Source organism: Marmota monax, unplaced genomic scaffold, assembly GCF_021218885.2.
Source record: "Marmota monax isolate L192 unplaced genomic scaffold, Marmota_monax_Labrador192_F-V1.1 WCK01_AAM20220418_F8-fsc00010, whole genome shotgun sequence".
Taxonomy (NCBI): domain Eukaryota; kingdom Metazoa; phylum Chordata; class Mammalia; order Rodentia; family Sciuridae; genus Marmota; species Marmota monax.
Window position 1 is genome coordinate 20,488,630 of NW_026692321.1, and position 17,226 is coordinate 20,505,855.

The following is a 17,226-nucleotide window of genomic DNA, read 5'->3' on the forward strand; positions in this document are numbered from 1 at the left end:
TTGAGATTCTGTGTGTCGCTTTATGAACCGCAACGAAAGATAAAGCTTCTTTGTTCAGACTGTGCAAACACAGCCGTGTTTGGAGCTTAACATCTTTCTTGATTACTTCAACAACAACCTGCTTGGAATGATTTTTTTTTTTTTTTTTTAAGCCTGGCTGCATTCTCTGGCAGGTCTTATTCATCTTTTGATTTTCTTTGGTACATACACATCGCAGTGCTTTCTTAAAGTACACCTGCAGTGAATGTTAATGTTGAGTTATTTCCCTTCAAAGTCTTCTGGCTAATAAGTTTGCCTAAGAGGGAATTAATTGGTCTAATTCACATTAACTTTTCTCCTAGATATTTCTTTGTAATATATCTTTAGGAGCTAAGAAATTATTTAAATTATTTTTGTTGTACTAGGGATTGAACCCAAGGCTTTGCATGTGCTAGACAAGTGCTCTACCACTGAGCTACACCCTAGAACTGCCTTCCCCTTTTAAAAAGTGTGTGTGTGTGTGTGTGTGTGTATTTATTAATGGCACTGGGAATTGAACCCAGGGGCATTCTACCACTGAGCCATATCCCCAGTCCTTCCCCCGCCCCCCATTTTGAGACAGTGTCTTGAGAAGTTGCTCAGGCTGGCCTTGAACTTGTGGTACTCCTGCCTCAGCTTTCTGAGTAGCATGAGCCACATTTTAAGTTGCTGAGACTTTGACGACAGGGATGCTAATCTTCACTTAGGCAGAACTGATCAGACTTTACATTTGTTATCTGGTTGGGTTATTGGCATATCATATTGAATTTAAATAGGTACAGTTCTATGCCCCAGTACTCCCTGTCCTCTTGATTTCTAGTCTACACGCAAGAGCTATAAATAAACTGCCCTACTGCTAGGCAATAGTTTGGGATGCTTTTGTGAGCATGATTAACTTGGGTATGACATAGCCTAGCATATACAACAGTTTGCTGGACTTTCTCATTCCCAGGCTGTTATTGTAGACAAGATGATTGGAAATCATCTAGTTTAAGATCTTTTGCCAAAGTGATTTACAAAGGATTAAGGCAACATCAACCCTCAGGTGGATCCCACCCTCTGATACACTTAACCCAAGGAATGGTGACTATTCCGACTTCTTTTTGTTAGACATGCAAAGATAATTTGATTGTAGGGGCTGAATTATTCTTGGGAGAAATAACTACAGTGAAATGCGTGAGAAATTTATGAGATTGTAAGCTCAAAAAAGAACCTCTTCCCAAGCCCCTGTTCAAGTATATTGGCATATACTCCAATATACTCTACTGCTGGGTGCTCAAAAAATAGGAGAACAATGTTCTGATGACATCACTAACGTTGGCATTACTCCCTAAAGAGAGACACGATTATCCACGTACTGATAATTATAGCCATGAACAAAATCTAGGGAGGAATAAAAAAGAAGACTGCTAACTCTCTCTTCTGAAAAGGAACTTTAAGAACCAGATTCTATCAGGTAAGGAAACAGGATGGAATGTTCCTGGCAGAGATAACTGCATGAACCAGCAAGTTCTTGCCCTTTCCAGTGTATCATTCCTTTCTATGACATTCCTGCCGAATAGCTACATAGCTGGTGCTCGACTCCTCCAGTAATGTAGAACCTGCTACCTTCTAGGACAAACAGTTCCGTTTTCAGATAGCTCTAGTGTTTTAATCAGCTTTTTCATTGCTGTGACCAAAAGATCTGACAAGAATAATTTTAGAGGAGGAAAAGTTTATTTGGCATTCATAGTTTTAGAGGTCTCTGTCTGGAGATGGCTGATTCCATTGCTCTGGGACAGAGGTGAAGGAGAACATCACGGCAAAAAGATGTAGAAGAGGAAAGCTGCTCAGGTCATAACAATCAGGAAGCAGAGAGAGAGAGAGAGAGAGAGAGTTCCACTCACCAGGGACAAAATGTAAACCTCAAAGCCCCCCCACCCACCCACAGCAGCATACCAACTCCAGCCACTCCCCACCTAACTACAATTACTACCCAGTTAATTCACATTGGGATTAATCCACTGATTACGTTATTACTCTCACAACTTAACCACTTCACCTCTGAACAATTCTTGCATTGTCTTACACATGGGATCTTCATATCCAAACCCTAAGACCTGGTAATTTCAGTTTTTCTATTGAAGCCATCAGGATAAGCCCAATCTACCTGTATTAAGTGTTAAGAAGAACCAGCAATGCTGGGTTCTAAAGAGCATCCTTCTGGATGACACGAGGCCCTGATATCCCATCTGCCATACAGTTAGTCCCATCCCCACCTCCTAGTAGACTAGGACAGGGGAAAGTGCCTGTATTGGACCCGAGACACCATGGTTCTAGCCTAGCATTCTGTTTTCAGTGGCTATAGGACTTTAAACAATTCTCCTAGCCTGTCTGAACTTCATTTTATCTCACAAACATTTAATGAGCAGCTTGGGAGGCCCTAGAGTATGTACAGACCCTGCTCTGAGGAGTTCTCCACGAAGTTGGGGAGATGGGAAAATGACAAGTGAAGAGTAGATCCATTGTGGTAAAGCCCAATAAACTAGATAACTTAGATGAAATGGGCAAATTCCTAGGAAAAAACAAACCATTGACGTGAACTCAATAAAATAAGAAAAATTAAAAGCCGAATAGATTTATAATAATAAAGAGGTTGAATTAGTGATTTTAAAACTTTCCATACACACGGAAAAAAATTAAAAAAGGCCAGGCGTTTCTGGTTTCACTGGTGAATTCCATCAAAACACTGGGAAACCAAGTCTTGTAATATACCAAAAAATTATACCACACAATCAAGTGGGATTTATTCTAAGTCCAAGAGTACAAAGTTAAAAAACACCAAAATCGATTAATGTCATATACTATGTAAACAGAATAAAGGATAAAACTATATGATTGTTTCAATTATGATGATCCAGAAAAGACATTTTGTAAGGTCTAGTACCCTTTTGAGATGAAAACAGTCAATAAAGTAGGAACAGAATAAAGAATTCCCAAATCTCAGAAAGGGCATTGATTAAAAGCCCACAGCTAATGTCATGCTTAATGGTGCTGCCTGCTGGGGAATAAGATGAGGAATAAGACACTTTACTCAACTTTTTACTGGAATTTCTAGTGATGACAGTTAGGCAAGAAAAATGAAAGAAAAAGTATCAAGATTGAAAGATTAGAACTAGTAAATGAGTTCAGAAAGTTTATAGATAAAAATATATACAGAAATCAATTGTATTTCTATATACTAATTAATAATCTGAAAATGAAATAAAACAATTCCATTTACAATAGCATCAAAAAGAACAAACTACTTAGGAATAAATATAACAGAAGAAGTGCATTTCTTTTGGTCTTAAGGTCATGAAATATTGCTAAATGAAATTAATGTCCTAATTAAATAAACATCCCATGTTCATGGATCAGATTTGATTTTTATATTTCCCAAATTAATCTACATATTCAATATAATCCCTATCAAAATTCCAGGTGTTTTCTTTGCAGAAACTGGCTAGCTGACCTTCAAATTTATGTAGAAGTTCAAGGGACTCAGAATATCCAATATAGTTTTGGAAAAGAATAAATTTGGAGAACTCATACTCCCCAGTTTCAAAACTTAACTATAAAGCTACAGTAATTAAGATGGTGTGGCCCTGGCTAAGAATAGACTTATAGCACAATCCACTAGAACTGAGAGTGGGAAATGAACCCTTATACTTATGGTTAACTAATTTTCAAAAAGGAGGCCAATACCATTCAATAGGGAAAGAATAGTCTTTTCAACAAATGGTACCAGGACAATTGGATAGTCAAGTACCTAAGAAAAAAGTTGAAGTTTTACCACCCACAATATATAAAATTTAACTTTAAATGGATCATAGACCTAACTGTAAGAGCTAATATGACTTCTAGGATGAAAATATAGAAGCAAATCATCATGATTATAATTTAAACAAAATCTTCTTAGATAAACTACCCAAAGAACAAGTGGAAAATAAGTAAATAAATATTGTTCTTCAAAGGATATCATCAAGAAAGGCAACCCAAAGAGAGAAATATTTCTCATATGTTTAAATGAGAAACTTATATCTAGAAATTATAAAGAACTCTTAAAAGCCAATAGTAAAAAGATAACTCAATTAAAAATGGACTAAGGATGTGAATACCGTATCTTCAAAGAGGACATACAAACAATCAATGAGCACATGAGAAGATGCTGAACACCAGTAGCCATTGGTGCAAATCAAGAACACATTGAGATACTGCTTCATATCCATAGCATAGGCATAATAAAAAGACAGATCAAGTATTGGTGAGGATGTGGAGAAGTAGGAGCCCTCATGCACTGCTAGTGGGAATATAAAATGGTACAGTTGTTTCAGGGTAAAGGCCTGGCAATTCCTCAAAAGGTTAAGAAGAGTTACCATGTGAGCCAGCAATTCTCTCTTAGGTATGTATCCAAGAGAAATCTACACAAAAATTTGTACACAAATTTTCTTAGCAGCATTGTTCATAATACCTCAAAAGTGGAGACAACTCCAATGTCCATGAACTGAAGAATGGAGAAATATAATATGGCATATCCATACACTGGAATATTATTTAACAATAAAAAGGAATGAAGTACTGATGCATGCTACAACATGGGTGAACGCTAAAAACGTTATGCTCAGTAAAAAGTGCCGGCCCCGAAAGACATTGTAGTGTATGATTTCACTTAATATGAAATGTCCAAAGTAAGAAAATCTTTAGGGACAAAGTAAATTAGTGGTTGCCAGAGGGTTGGAGGGAATGGGGACTGACTGCTGGTGGCACAGGTTTCTTTGGTGGAGATGGGAAGGTTCTGAAATTGTCATGTTGGTGGCTTGACTGTATGAATATACTCAAAATGATCACACTCTATGTCCTTTTAAGTTGGCAGCTTTTGTGTCATGAATTATATCTCAACACAGCTTTATATATTTTGAAAAAAGACAAAAATGCCTGAGAAAGCACCTAACCTGGACTTGCATGCATTAAACAGTAATTTGCTGGGCATCTATTACGTGCTGCCCATGGGCTGTGTGGTTAAGCTGGGCACATTTTATTCTCATGCTGACTAAACAGTAGGGTAAGAGGGAGGACTGTCCCTAACACCCAATGGGACTCGTCATAGGAATTTGATGATTGCTTTGGGGTACTTGCTAAACATGTCTCTCCCTTCCTTATGTTTCCAGACATCCTCCGGGAATTCAACCCTGCCCTGCAGGGCTTCTCCATTGGCACGGGGAAGGAAAACACTCCCGGGGCTTTCTTAAACCAGGCGGTGGCAGGAGCCAAAGCTGAGTGAGCCGGAGCACCCTGGGGGTGGGCAACGCTGAGCCCAGGGGGTTGGCCTCAATGGGGGTTTATGGCTGAAGGTGGGGAAGGAGTATTTGGGGTCAGAGGCTGGACGGGACTCTCCTAGTGTCCCTTGCTGTTGGAGCCCCTGGTTCTCCTCTGCCCCTGGTTCTTCTCTGTATCTGATCTGCTCTCTGCTAAGTTTTTCTCTCAGTCTGTGCTCCTCATCCCACTTTCTTCTGTGTGTGCCCACAGGGATTTACCGACACAGGCCAGGAAGCTGGTGGACCTGATGAAGAATGACTCAGTGAGTCTGGGGAGTCAGGGAGGGACTCCTTGGGACAGGAAGTAGGCAGGATAAACCCATGGACATAGAGAAGGTCGGGTGGGGTGAGAGGTACATGGGAGTCAGGCTGGGAATCTAGCAGTCACGGTTTAGGCTTGGACCTCTGCTCCTCTGACAAGAGGCTTCCCATTCATTTGTTTGGTCAGTCAGCCAGCTGTTCAGATTAAACACCATGAGCTGGAAATTGGACTGAGGTTGGGAATGCACAGAGGAGTGGAACACAGTCCTGTCCTCAAGAAGAAGCTCAAGGGGAAGAACAAAAACCAGGAAACAGTCGACATATGCTATATAAAGAGGGTTATGTGTAAGGTAGAGTAGGGGTGCAAAAGAAGGGGCAGGCCCCTCTGCTTGGGGGGTCCAGGGAAGGGGACTGAGACAGTTAAGCTAGATTCCGAAAGATGAACATGAGGTTCTCCCGCAAATGAAAGCAGATTCTCAATTCAGACCTTTTGGAGCTGTTCCCAAGTGGATAAAATAATTTTTTAAAAAAGAGGAATTGGGATTAATTATTTTATATGTATTTTACTGTACTCCAAAGTCTATTATTGGTAAGTTTCTGAATATTTCTATCCTTATGTCAGATTTCTCTGAATTTTTTAATCTTTCTCCTTTCACTCTTCTGGAAGCCAAAGAAGCAAAGTTACATAGATCAGAGACAATGTAAGAGATTGCAAGGGCCACAAATTCTTGGGCCACCATTTATAGAATTTGTATGGCCAGACCCTTCCACCCAATCCTGTGACTTCAAATATTTCCCCGGGTCCCTCCTGGAGGATGCAGGTGCCAAAGGTTAAAAAATAACAACAAAAAAAAAACCCCAACCTTTTCTGAGCTTCTGAGCATGTGCTTAGAGTTGCCATCTTGCTCTGACCAGCATCTCTAGCTGATCTGTTCATGGGCAGCTTTGACTTTAGTGTATGATCTGAGTTTGAGGGCTCCCTTACTTCATGGAAGATGGTCCTTTCTCCCTTAAGGAAAAGTAAGTATTCCAGGTTTTTAGAAGGTCCCAGAACTAAACTTCCCTTCCCAGGGCAGGGTCCAGCTTCTTGTATCCCCCACCCAAAGCTCAGAAGGCACCAGCATATCCACTCCCACCAGGACAATTGAAAATTGTGACCTGTATGCTGCTATGTGTACACAGAGCCACATGGAAGTCCAGTGACTCCATCTAAAATAAATGAACCATTTAGCATTGATGACCTCAGGAATCCAAAATCAAAGAACTGGAAATATGAATGTCCACTACATTCTCTGGCCTGTGGAGATCCTTCACTTCCCATGTTCAGCACTTTGTATTTTCCTGGACTTAACTCTGAGACGGGTACTTACTTGTTCCTATTCATTTCAGAGGATAAATTTTCAGGAGGATTGGAAGATAATCACCCTGTTTATAGGAGGCAATGATCTCTGTGATTTCTGCAATAACCCGGTAGGTCTCTGGGCCCTTCAAGACTCATTCTCACAAAAAAACACCTCCTTGTTCTAACACCTCCATTTCAGAGGGGCCAGAGGAGGGACAGGCCTTCACTAAATCACTACATCTGGTCGATGTAGTAGATCCAGACCTTTCTGTAGCTCCATGTAAAAGAAAGGCCATTTCCCTGAGGACCAGGAGCTTGGGATCAAAGATGGAACCATAATGCTGGTTGCTTGGCTTCTGGAGAAGCACATCTAGGTTCGACAGGGCTCATGGTTTGGATTGGAACCAGCCTGAGATTAACCCTGGAACTCAGAGGGCATTCACCTCCAGGGAGAGATGCAACAGGACAAGCAGAATCTAGAAAATTGATCCTGATGAAGTTTCCTAACCAGAGGATCCTGGTCAGATCATTCTAGAAACCGGGATAACATTCCCATGATCCAGAAAAGTCTTGCCTGTCTTCAGACATAATTATAAATCAGCTTCTTAATCATAAGTCCAGGCTTGCCATGATTTTGCGCTGTCACTTGTATAAAGTTGATTTCCTAGGAGGGTGGTTAGGCTGGGGTTCAGAGCCACATCATTTGGGGCTAATGGGAAGCCCAAGATTCAGTTGCTGCACGTCTTCCTGGAATCCTAGTATCTCTGACCAGAAAGAAACCCCTGGGGCCATATTGATAAGTCCAGCACCCATGCACCCATGCACTGCACTAGGAGCTGAGCAGTAGTGAATGAAACCGGTTCTGTCCTTGAGGAGCTGCCCTGTGGGAGAAGGAAGAGATACAGGAAAATCACAATAACAAACATCACCATGTGCTCTGGTGCTGCACATAAGGGAGTCTGAGTCGGCGGTACTTGGTGTGTGTGTGGGGTGGCAGTCGTCAGAGCACAGCACGGAGACTTTCCAGCCGGGGCTTGAAGATGGGTGTGTTAGGTAGGCAGAAAGGGGATCAGTAGAACAAGGTGTGCGAGGTGATGATCTTGCTGCAGCTTGTGAGTGCCTGCCCAGAAGGGCAACCCTGCTCCCAGCCCCACAGCCCACAGAGCTGTATCCTGGATCAAAATCACATGGGGCCAGGGCCTTTCAAGTTGTGATCTGAAGCATCCACGAGGAGGCAAGAGGCAGATGGGGAGCCGGGACCATGGACCCCTCCCTGGCTCCCTTGAGTGACAGCTCTGATCTGTTTCATAGAGCAAGGCTCTTAGTTGGATTTCATTCAGAGAAAGAGTTCCTCTGTTTTAACAAAAGTTTACAAACCACAAATAGCAAGATCAGGGGAAATAAGAGTAATGTGTCTTTGCTTGGGGGCAGGTGTTCCATGAGACCCCTGTCCCCTCCTGTTATCTCCATAAGCCAGCTGCTTAAGATATGGCACCCCAGATACCTGAAGCCCAAAGTCAGGGTGCAGGAGATCTCAGAGGCCAATTGTTCTATCACCTCCATTTCAGAGGGGCCAGAGGAGGGACGTGCCTTAACTAAAGCACTACATCTGGTTGATGTGAAGTAGATCCAGAGCTTTCTATAGCTCCATGTAAAAGAAAGGGCAATTCCCTGAGGACCAGGGGCTTGGGATCAAAGATGGGACGCCCAAAGATAAACCCTCTATTTCAATATTGCCTGCTCTGACTCCAATGCAGGTTAAGGAGAAGCTGATAGAGAAAATGGCCCTGGTCTTTAGAGAGATTGGGGTAAATGGGGTTCAGGAGACATTCCCTTTTCCTGCAGGTCCACTCTTCTCCCCAGAACTTCACGAACAACATCATGAAGGCTTTGGACATCTTCCATGCTGAGGTACGGAGGCAGGACTGCCCATCCTCTGGCAGCTCCACCGCAGCCTTCATCTGGGGCCTCCGACCCAGGCTAAGTCAGTTCTGGGTTCAAACACCTCCCTGCAGGTCCTCTGTGTCCCCAGCAACCTGTGGGCACGGGCCTCCAAGAGGAACTGAGAGGAGGGAGAAGGGAAGGAGGAAGGAAGGGACGGGGCCAGACAGACCTCTCTCCATCTGGACTCCAGCAGGAGGAGCAGCCCGGGTCCACACAGGAGGCTGGAGTCGCCCAGCCTTGTTCTCTTGGTAACAGATTCTTCCTTTTTGCAGGTTCCTCGGGCATTTGTGAACCTAGTAAAGGTGCTGGAGATCGTCAACCTGAGGGAGCTGTACAAGGAGAGAACAATCAGCTGCCCGCGGCTGATCCTCAGGTGAGACTGAAACTCTCCTCCAGTTCCAAAAAGGGCTGTGGACCCTTAGCAGATTTGTTAGAAAACCCCAGGGCAGAGTGTGGAGGAGTGCGAAGGCTTCTCTATTTTCTAAACTGAAAATGGCTCATGGGGGGACATCCTAGGGGTTCTGAGCTGGGCATGGGCCTCAGCACCTTGCACATGAAGCCCACCCTGCTTCTGACACATTGGTGGGGAGAGAAAGGCATTAGGAATGGAGTCGGGTCATATGGGTAAGGTTTACTTCTCAGTGTATCCAGAGTGTCACCTCCCAGAGGTCAGCCCATCTCCAGGACAGACAGTGCCTGTGGTTGGTATGTATACTCCAGGCTGGACATTCACAAATACAGAGCCATTGTCACTTGTTAAAGAATGAGGTAGCCATATCAGTCAGCAGTGTGCAGAGAATAGAGTCTTCCCCAGAGAAGAGAGAAGCCTGGTCCTGGGAGGGCCCCTAAGAGACTCTCTTCATTAATCAGTCTCCAAGACCAAATAAAGATGGCTTCCCTCTCTAGTATTTCATATTTCCATGACTTTCAGTAATAAGATGCTTTTCTAACTGCCCATTTCCCACAGCATTCTTTCTTACAAGTCCTATGTGAAACATTAGCCCAGGTTACGATGGCTGTGCAACCCTCCCCCCAGCTCTGAATCCCGGTCCAGGCCCTTCCATATCCCTGAGCACATCATGTGGTAATTATTAATTATCCCCCACCGCCCAAGAACTCTGAGTCACTGTTAGCACAGCACAGGGGCTCAGCAGCTGTTTGCTGAATAGCTGAGTGAATAATTCACAAGGGCCAGATTTGCTCTTGGAAATTAAGGGGTACGTTGGCAATCCCCTGACAATCCATGCCAAACCTTACTTAGGGGGCCCAGACTGCACAGGTCCCCTGGGAAATCATCAGGGACCATGAGCAGAGACAGGAGGCTGCTGGGTGACACGCGCTGATTAAGGTGACTGGTGCCAGGCATGCTATTTTCAAATACTGATTCATTCACTGGCTCCCACTTTCTCCAATCACTGGGCCACACAGGGGGCTCAGGGTATTCATTCCACTTCAAGAACAGCTCTCCAAAAAGTCTGCTACTGGTTGCTGCAGGGTTTTTTAGACTATTAAAACCAAAGGTTCAGAGTAGGCACTTGCCAAGCCTGTTTGAAGACCTGAAATGGCCAGGTCTGTGAGTGTCACAGTTGGATAGAATAAGGGGCACCTTGTCCTGTGACTCTTCTCCAGTGCTCTGCGAAACCCTGTGTCTCTGCTGTCTTTAGTGGCCAAGCCGTCCTAGGTGGGGCTGGGTCTACGCTGAGCCCTCTGCACTATTATTACTTCATCCTCCTGGTCCAAAACCCAAATGTGCTGGATGGCTAGCCAGTGCAAAGCTGCAGATCAGACATGAGCACCAGAACAATTTAGTACAGAGACTCAGAGCTCAGATTCAGAGCCAGAGAGACTCAAATTCAAGTCCAGGCTCCCACACTCGGCATCTGTATGGCTCTGTGACTTTGAGAAAGATACTTAACTATCATGAGCTCTGATTTCTCATCTATAAAACAGGAGGATTAAACAAGTTAATACCCATAAATCTCATATCACCATGATTGGCACAGTTAGCACTTAATGTACATTAACAATTATTTTTGTCACTGTTACTATTTAGAAAGACGTGGACCTCTCAGCCCAGGATGGGCCTCAGACAGCCATAAGGTGACTCATCTCCGAAACAATCACTCCTACAGTTGTCAGAGTAACTGTTTCATTTTCAAGAGCAAATCTAGGTCAGGGACACCTTCATTGACCCTTAGCATAGCTTTGAAATACATTCAGAGTCTCAAGCCAACATTCCTGCATCACTTATTCGACAGTGTCTCTTCTGTTTTATCTACAGGGCTATGTGTCCCTGTGTCTTAAAGTTTGACGATAACTCAACAGAACTGGCCTCCCTCATCGATCTAAACAAGAAGTATCAGGTGAGCTGATACTTACTCCTATAGGGAAAGGGCTTTCCAACTGCCAGGGACTGCTGTGTGGGTTAATTGCTGTGTTCTGAGATGCTAGGTAATTTGGCCCTGACTGTGTTGGCAATGAACCCTGACTAGCATGCAGTTCTCAACACCCCCCAGGGGCAGCAGAGGCTGCGGTTCTGTTTATTTGAATGAAGCTACAGAGCCAAGTCACAGGATGTACTTCACTGAGCCCGAGTTCCTGGCCTTTACATGAAAACAGATGATTCCAGTTGTCATGACAAATGTGTATCATGGAAAGAAAGCTCAGTGTGAATCCACTTAGGTCCAAGCCACTATGCTCTGAGCTGCTGTCACCGGGAAGCTCAGGAAACAGGCTGCAACATCTCCTCCCTACAGGGTCATGAGGATCCTGAGAGGACGTGCACTCCCTTTGCCCTCCCATCCCTGGGGACAGCTGTTCCTGGAGAGCACAAGGAGAAGGGGTCATCAGATGGCCTCTGTCTTGTGGATTGTTCTTTTAATTCTTTCATTGCCAAATCTTTTTATCAGATAGCTGACTCCCTTGACTGTCCTGAGTTACCCTGTAAGTAATTGTTCAGTCATTTGAAAGGGACTGTGGTGGCCTTCCTTTCACAGGCTGCTAACAACTTGCAGAGGTGATCTACCCCTCTCAAAAATCTATGGACTCCTTGGTTGATACGTTTGAGGCAGCCGTACTTGCTAGGCATTCAGGGGCTCTGAGAAATGAACCTATATTCACCATCCTCTGGTGACTGACTCCCCAGCCTCATTGCCTTCTACCATGAAGAGTCATCGGTCACTCTGATGAGGAAGTCCATACTTCAGTCTATCAGGAGAGAGAAGATAGCTGAAGTTATGACAGAGGGATGGGTGCAAGCAACAGAAATTCATGTAGATTTTAGCTAATTTAAGCAGATGTAATATTGAAGCAAAATCTTGGAAGAGTTAGGGAGCTCTCAGGTCTGAGGCTAAGCTGTTAAGAATTATAGAATCAGACAATTCTAAGGACAAGCCAGAAGAATTAACATGAGGCCAGAGACCTCATCCAGGGGAGACATGGTGGATACCACCGTCATTGCTGCCCCTAGGGACTGAAAACAATGGCTACTCTTGGTGGAATGGATTCTGTTGTATCCCTGAGACTGGGCTTGGGTAGGGGAGCCTCATCCTGTGCCCACACCCTCTCTGCAAGGGGGGTTGGAAAAATGACCTTTGTCTTTTCCAGCTTCTCCAGTAGGAAGACTGCTTTTCCCACAGTGGGGAACTTAAACCTAGGAAGTGAGTTCAGATGTTGAGTCCAAAAGGAGAGATACAGGTGGTCCTTTATATTTGCAGATTCCATATCCCTGGGTTCTACCAACCAGAGAGAGAAAATACTCAGGAAAAAAAAATTGCATCTATTCTGAACATGTACAGGCATATTTTGTCATTATTCATCCCCTAAACGATATAGTATAACAACTATTTTTATGGAATTTATGCTGAATTTCATATTCTAAGTAATCTAGAGGTGATTTAAAATATATGGAGGGTGTGTATAGGTTCTGTGCAAATACTATGCTATTTACGTAAGGGACTTGGACACCCATGGATTTTGGGATTCGTGGGGAATCCTGGAATCAACTCCCCACAGATAATGAGATAACTATGTTTTACCAAAATGGCCTTCCTGGACCTCTGTTGATAGGCCAGCTCTTCCCAGGTCTGATCTTGTCCTGGAGATGTTCAGATGTCAGTCACATGAGGCCATCACACCCTCTCAGGATCATCTCACTTCCCATTCCCTGCAAAAGCTATGGTTCTCCTCATTCTCCCTAGATGTCACCTTTACTATTAATAATCACAGTCATTTACTTAGCACTCACACGCGCCAGAGGCTCTGCACACTATTTCTCTCAATTGTCCAACTATAAGTCTTGTGGTTTATCCCTGGAAAATCAGTAGCATTGGAAGGGCCCCAAGAGATGATTTAGGGCTTACCCAACATCCTCCATTTACAGATCAGAAAAAGGAATCCAGAGAGGGTAGCAGCTTGCTGAAGGTCACCCAGTTAGTTAGCACTATAGCACCTTCCTCTCCTCTTTGGAGAGGCCACCTTCTCCCCACTCCCCTGACTTTCTCAAGGCTTTGCCTGTTACTGAGGAAACTAGTCCAGGAGGTCAAGCATGAGTCTTCTCTGACACAGGGGATCTCTTTCTCTGGCCCTGGGAAATGACAGTGATTGCATGGTGAATTCTAAGGTGACCACACTAATGTTCCCAACTTCCCGACTTCCCTCTCTGGCCAGAGTCTGGGCCCCAAATGCCAGAAGTCCTGATGAGCAGTGACATGGCAGAATCTGGCAGAAGCTGGAGCCCTAACTGGGGTGGCTGGTTTTCCCAGAACTGAGCCCAGGCAGCACCCATGAGGGTTACTGCTCTGTTACCCTCCTGGATGGATCCAAGAACCTTGAAATAGCACACATACGTGTGCACACATCCTGGGGCACAAGCAACATGAATATTCCCTAAATGGTGTTGATTCACCTTTGATTTTTCTGGACAAATATAGGACAGAAATAAATTAAATGTAAGAATTATCTAAAATGTCATTTAATCAACCCCCCCCCCCCCACCAAGGCTTTAATCAGAATAGCTTTAAAAGGGGCTCAAGCTGACAGACTGTCACTTACCTTTCCTTTTTCACAGCCTGAATCAAGTATATAAAGTTGCAGCAGAGGTGGGGGCCAAGGGATGAGATTGGGGCTGACCCAAAAATTAGCTATCTGGGTCCTGGATCAGTTGAGATTTTACTGAGGTCTGATTTACCCAACAGCCAGATTCTGTTTAATTCTGTATCAGAGAAGAGATTGATCAAGGGCCAAGAAGATGCCAGAGGACCACCTGACCCATTCATTTCTTTTTCCTCCTGCAGGAGGGGACTCAGCAGCTGATTGACACTGGGCGTTACGACACGAGGGAGGATTTCACCGTGGTTGTGCAGCCATTCCTTGAAAAAGTGGACATGCCAAAGACCTTGGTAAAGCCAGATGTGTCCTGGATGAGTAGAACCCCTAGAGGCACACAGCTGTTCTGAGTGTCGGTGGTGCCATCCAAAATCTCTAAAACGGACTCTTTTTTTCTGCCTGGTGACCAGGACGGCTTGCCCGACAGCTCCTTCTTTGCCCCTGACTGTTTTCACTTCAGCAGCAAGGCTCACGCCCACGCAGCCAGTGCCCTCTGGAAAAACATGGTAAGATGGCTAAGGGAGGACATGCCCTCCGAGTCCCGTTCCTTCATCTCCTCCACCCCGACCTGCGTCCTGACCTCCCACTCCAGCTGCCTCTCTCTCACTCCCCATCTTTCTGCTTCTTGCTTCAGCTGGAACCCGTTGGCCAGAAGACGACACAGCATAATTTTGAAAACAAGATGGATATCGTGTGTCCGAACCAGGTACAGTGAGAAGCATGACCCCGCAACACCTCCAATGACAGCATCTTCTCCAGGTCCTGGCTCTCATTAGGCTTCTTAGTTCCTCTCATCCCAGGCATTCACCCCAGTCCCCGCTCTGCCCACATATCCAGCCCACTCAACACCCCAGGTTATTCATCCAGGGTAACCCCTTCAGTTGACCTGAGAGGGATGAGGATTGTGACTTGGAGGCCCTGGAACATTCCTGTCTCTGCATGGTAGGGAGCCCTGGCATAAATCCAGGCTGGGCCCCACTGTTTTGAGTAAACAAGGAGAACATGGCAGCCAAGTCCAGCTCTTATACTGAAGGCTGGGAGCAGTGGAGAATTTTAGGGGCAATGGGACAGAAGGATACCCAGTCTTGATGTACCTCCATGACCATCTGGGAAGAGCAAGAAACAAAGAACTAGAATGATCTCTGATTGGATGGAGGGTGGAGGCGGGGCGGTAAAAGGGAAGCTAGAACGAGGAGAACAGACACTAAGCAGGAAGGAAACGTGGAACAAGACCCCTGTTTTCATCCACAAATTGTCAGAAACATTCTTGGAGCTCTACAGCTGCTGCCCTCATCCCCAGGAGTTCCTCTGTGTACCCAGAAGGGTCCCAGGCGGCCTGACAATGAGAACCACTGTACCGGGGCTTGCATGGGAAAGAACCAAATCCTGAATTCCTTGCACGAGCAGGAAGGAGTCCATGTGGCTGCGGGGTAGGGTGGGCATGGGGTAACAAGGGAGCCCAGGAAGTGGAGACAAGAACTTTAATTACCAGAAAGAGTTGCACTTTGGGGAAGGGATAGGATGCAGAAAGAGAGGCAGCTTCACATCCTCAGCCAGCGGGGTGGCAATGGAGGGAAGACCTAAGCCTTCCTGGGAGTCACTTGAGGGTTTTCTAAGGCTTGGTGCTGGATTTGGATTGTAGAGGCCCCAGTGCATCCTGGTAAGAAACCCCCAGTGGACAGCCTGGCTGGCAGAACCTGGGATCGGAATGTAGAGTGGGGGAGGCCAAGGGTGTGTATCCAGGTCCACACTTACTGCAGGTTGGTAAACAGAGAAGGAAAGCAAACACGCTGCTCTTGTGCCCCTCTTTCCACAGGTCTGGCCGTTTCTGGGCACCTCCAAGAACAGCATGCAGGTATCTGTTGATTGCTTTCTTTGGGCTCAGCAGGGAGGGTGATAGGAAGCTCCTGAGCAGGAACTGGCCCAACAGGGTAGGTTCAGTTCCTGACAGACAGCCCAGGGAATGGAGAGTCACACCCTTTTATAAAGACCATTCACTGGTCCACACCTGCAGCCAGGGTAGAGGGCAGAGTAAAGTCCATCGTTAATGGCTGAACAGGAAACCAGCCAACCAAACCACAGCCCATCAAGATGTCATGGAGACACCCATCCTCACAAAACTGGGGCAGGAGTGGAGGTGTTGTGGGCACAGATATTGAAGCTCCAAGTCTTCATTGGCTGGAGGAAGGGTCTGAACTGGACTACAGATTATCTCAAGCTGGCTGGTATTCAGAATCACCTAGGGAAACTTCAAATGCCCTTTTGAGACCCTTTCCCAGGTGTAGGGCCCAAGATCTTTTATTATTTTTAAAGTCCTATGGGTATGTTTGGTACCTAGCCGGCCTCTCTGGACCCTTCCAACTCTGAGATTCTGGGATTTATTCTGTTCCCTTAGGCCCACGGGACCTGGCTTCCATGCAGGGACAGAACCCCTTCTGCATCGCCGCCCACTTCAGGTATGCCCCCATGACACAGCAGGATCCAGGGCCCTTTCACAAGGACTTACATACCAGTGAGCAGTCTGGCCAGACTTTCCATAGCTAATTGCATGGCACAGTTGTGACCGGTGCTTGCTTCCTATCTGAGGTGTATACCTGCTTTGCCTTCCTATGACCTATGACAGCGTCATGCTAGGAGCTGTTTGCTTCACCTCTTAGAGGGGGCACAGGTGGAGAAGCCTGTGAGGTTACAGGGGGTGGCTCAGTCCTGTAGTGTGGTGTAGCTCAGAGGGTAGGCCAGGGAGTCCCATGAGAAAGCCTCCTCCTTGGACTTGGGACCTTAGGCTCTGCAGTCACTGCAGCCTACAGTAAGGCCTGGAAGATTCCTTGGGCTCTTCAGAAGAGATTGGGGAGGGGGGTAGAGAAGAGTGAGAGAGGAAAAGGCCCCACATGATTTAACTCAGATTCTTGGTGGAAATTCAAAACCCAGCTCTAAGAGGGCTGTATGCAGGCCCTGTTCCTCACCTCTGATGGTCCAGTGCACTCAGGCCACAGCTGACCTCTCATAGGACCATTAGCACTACAGTGGTGGATCCTACTCTGTCCATCCTGCCTTCCCTTTCCGTCTTTTGGTTTCTCTGCCCTCTCCCCTGATATAGGTCCAAGGTGAGTTATGGGGAAACTTCCTTCATATAACCTCCACTTCTGTGGCACTACAGAAGCCCAATCCTGCATGGTCCAAATGTACATGTAGGTTGTGTTTCTGGTCTTGCTTAAAGCA

The 17,226-nt window shown here is 45.5% G+C and overlaps 1 protein-coding gene across 5 annotated transcripts in view; it reads left to right on the top strand.

The window, feature by feature from the left end:
* Nucleotides 1-17,226, top strand: part of Plb1 (phospholipase B1) — a 126,602-nt gene that overhangs the window by 64,534 nt on the left and 44,842 nt on the right. For all 5 annotated transcript variants that reach the window (XR_006851207.2, XM_046441548.2, XM_046441545.2 and 2 more), the window contains 11 exons: nucleotides 5,208-5,316; nucleotides 5,566-5,617; nucleotides 7,005-7,085; nucleotides 8,803-8,868; nucleotides 9,174-9,274; nucleotides 11,183-11,264; nucleotides 14,196-14,300; nucleotides 14,418-14,513; nucleotides 14,642-14,713; nucleotides 15,824-15,862; nucleotides 16,403-16,463. Coding sequence is in view for 4 of the 5 variants with exons in the window: in XM_046441548.2 (XP_046297504.1) it covers nucleotides 5,208-5,316; nucleotides 5,566-5,617; nucleotides 7,005-7,085; nucleotides 8,803-8,868; nucleotides 9,174-9,274; nucleotides 11,183-11,264; nucleotides 14,196-14,300; nucleotides 14,418-14,513; nucleotides 14,642-14,713; nucleotides 15,824-15,862; nucleotides 16,403-16,463 (864 nt within the window). In the remaining variant the exon portion in view is untranslated. The remainder of the gene's footprint in view (nucleotides 1-5,207; nucleotides 5,317-5,565; nucleotides 5,618-7,004; nucleotides 7,086-8,802; nucleotides 8,869-9,173; nucleotides 9,275-11,182; nucleotides 11,265-14,195; nucleotides 14,301-14,417; nucleotides 14,514-14,641; nucleotides 14,714-15,823; nucleotides 15,863-16,402; nucleotides 16,464-17,226) is intronic.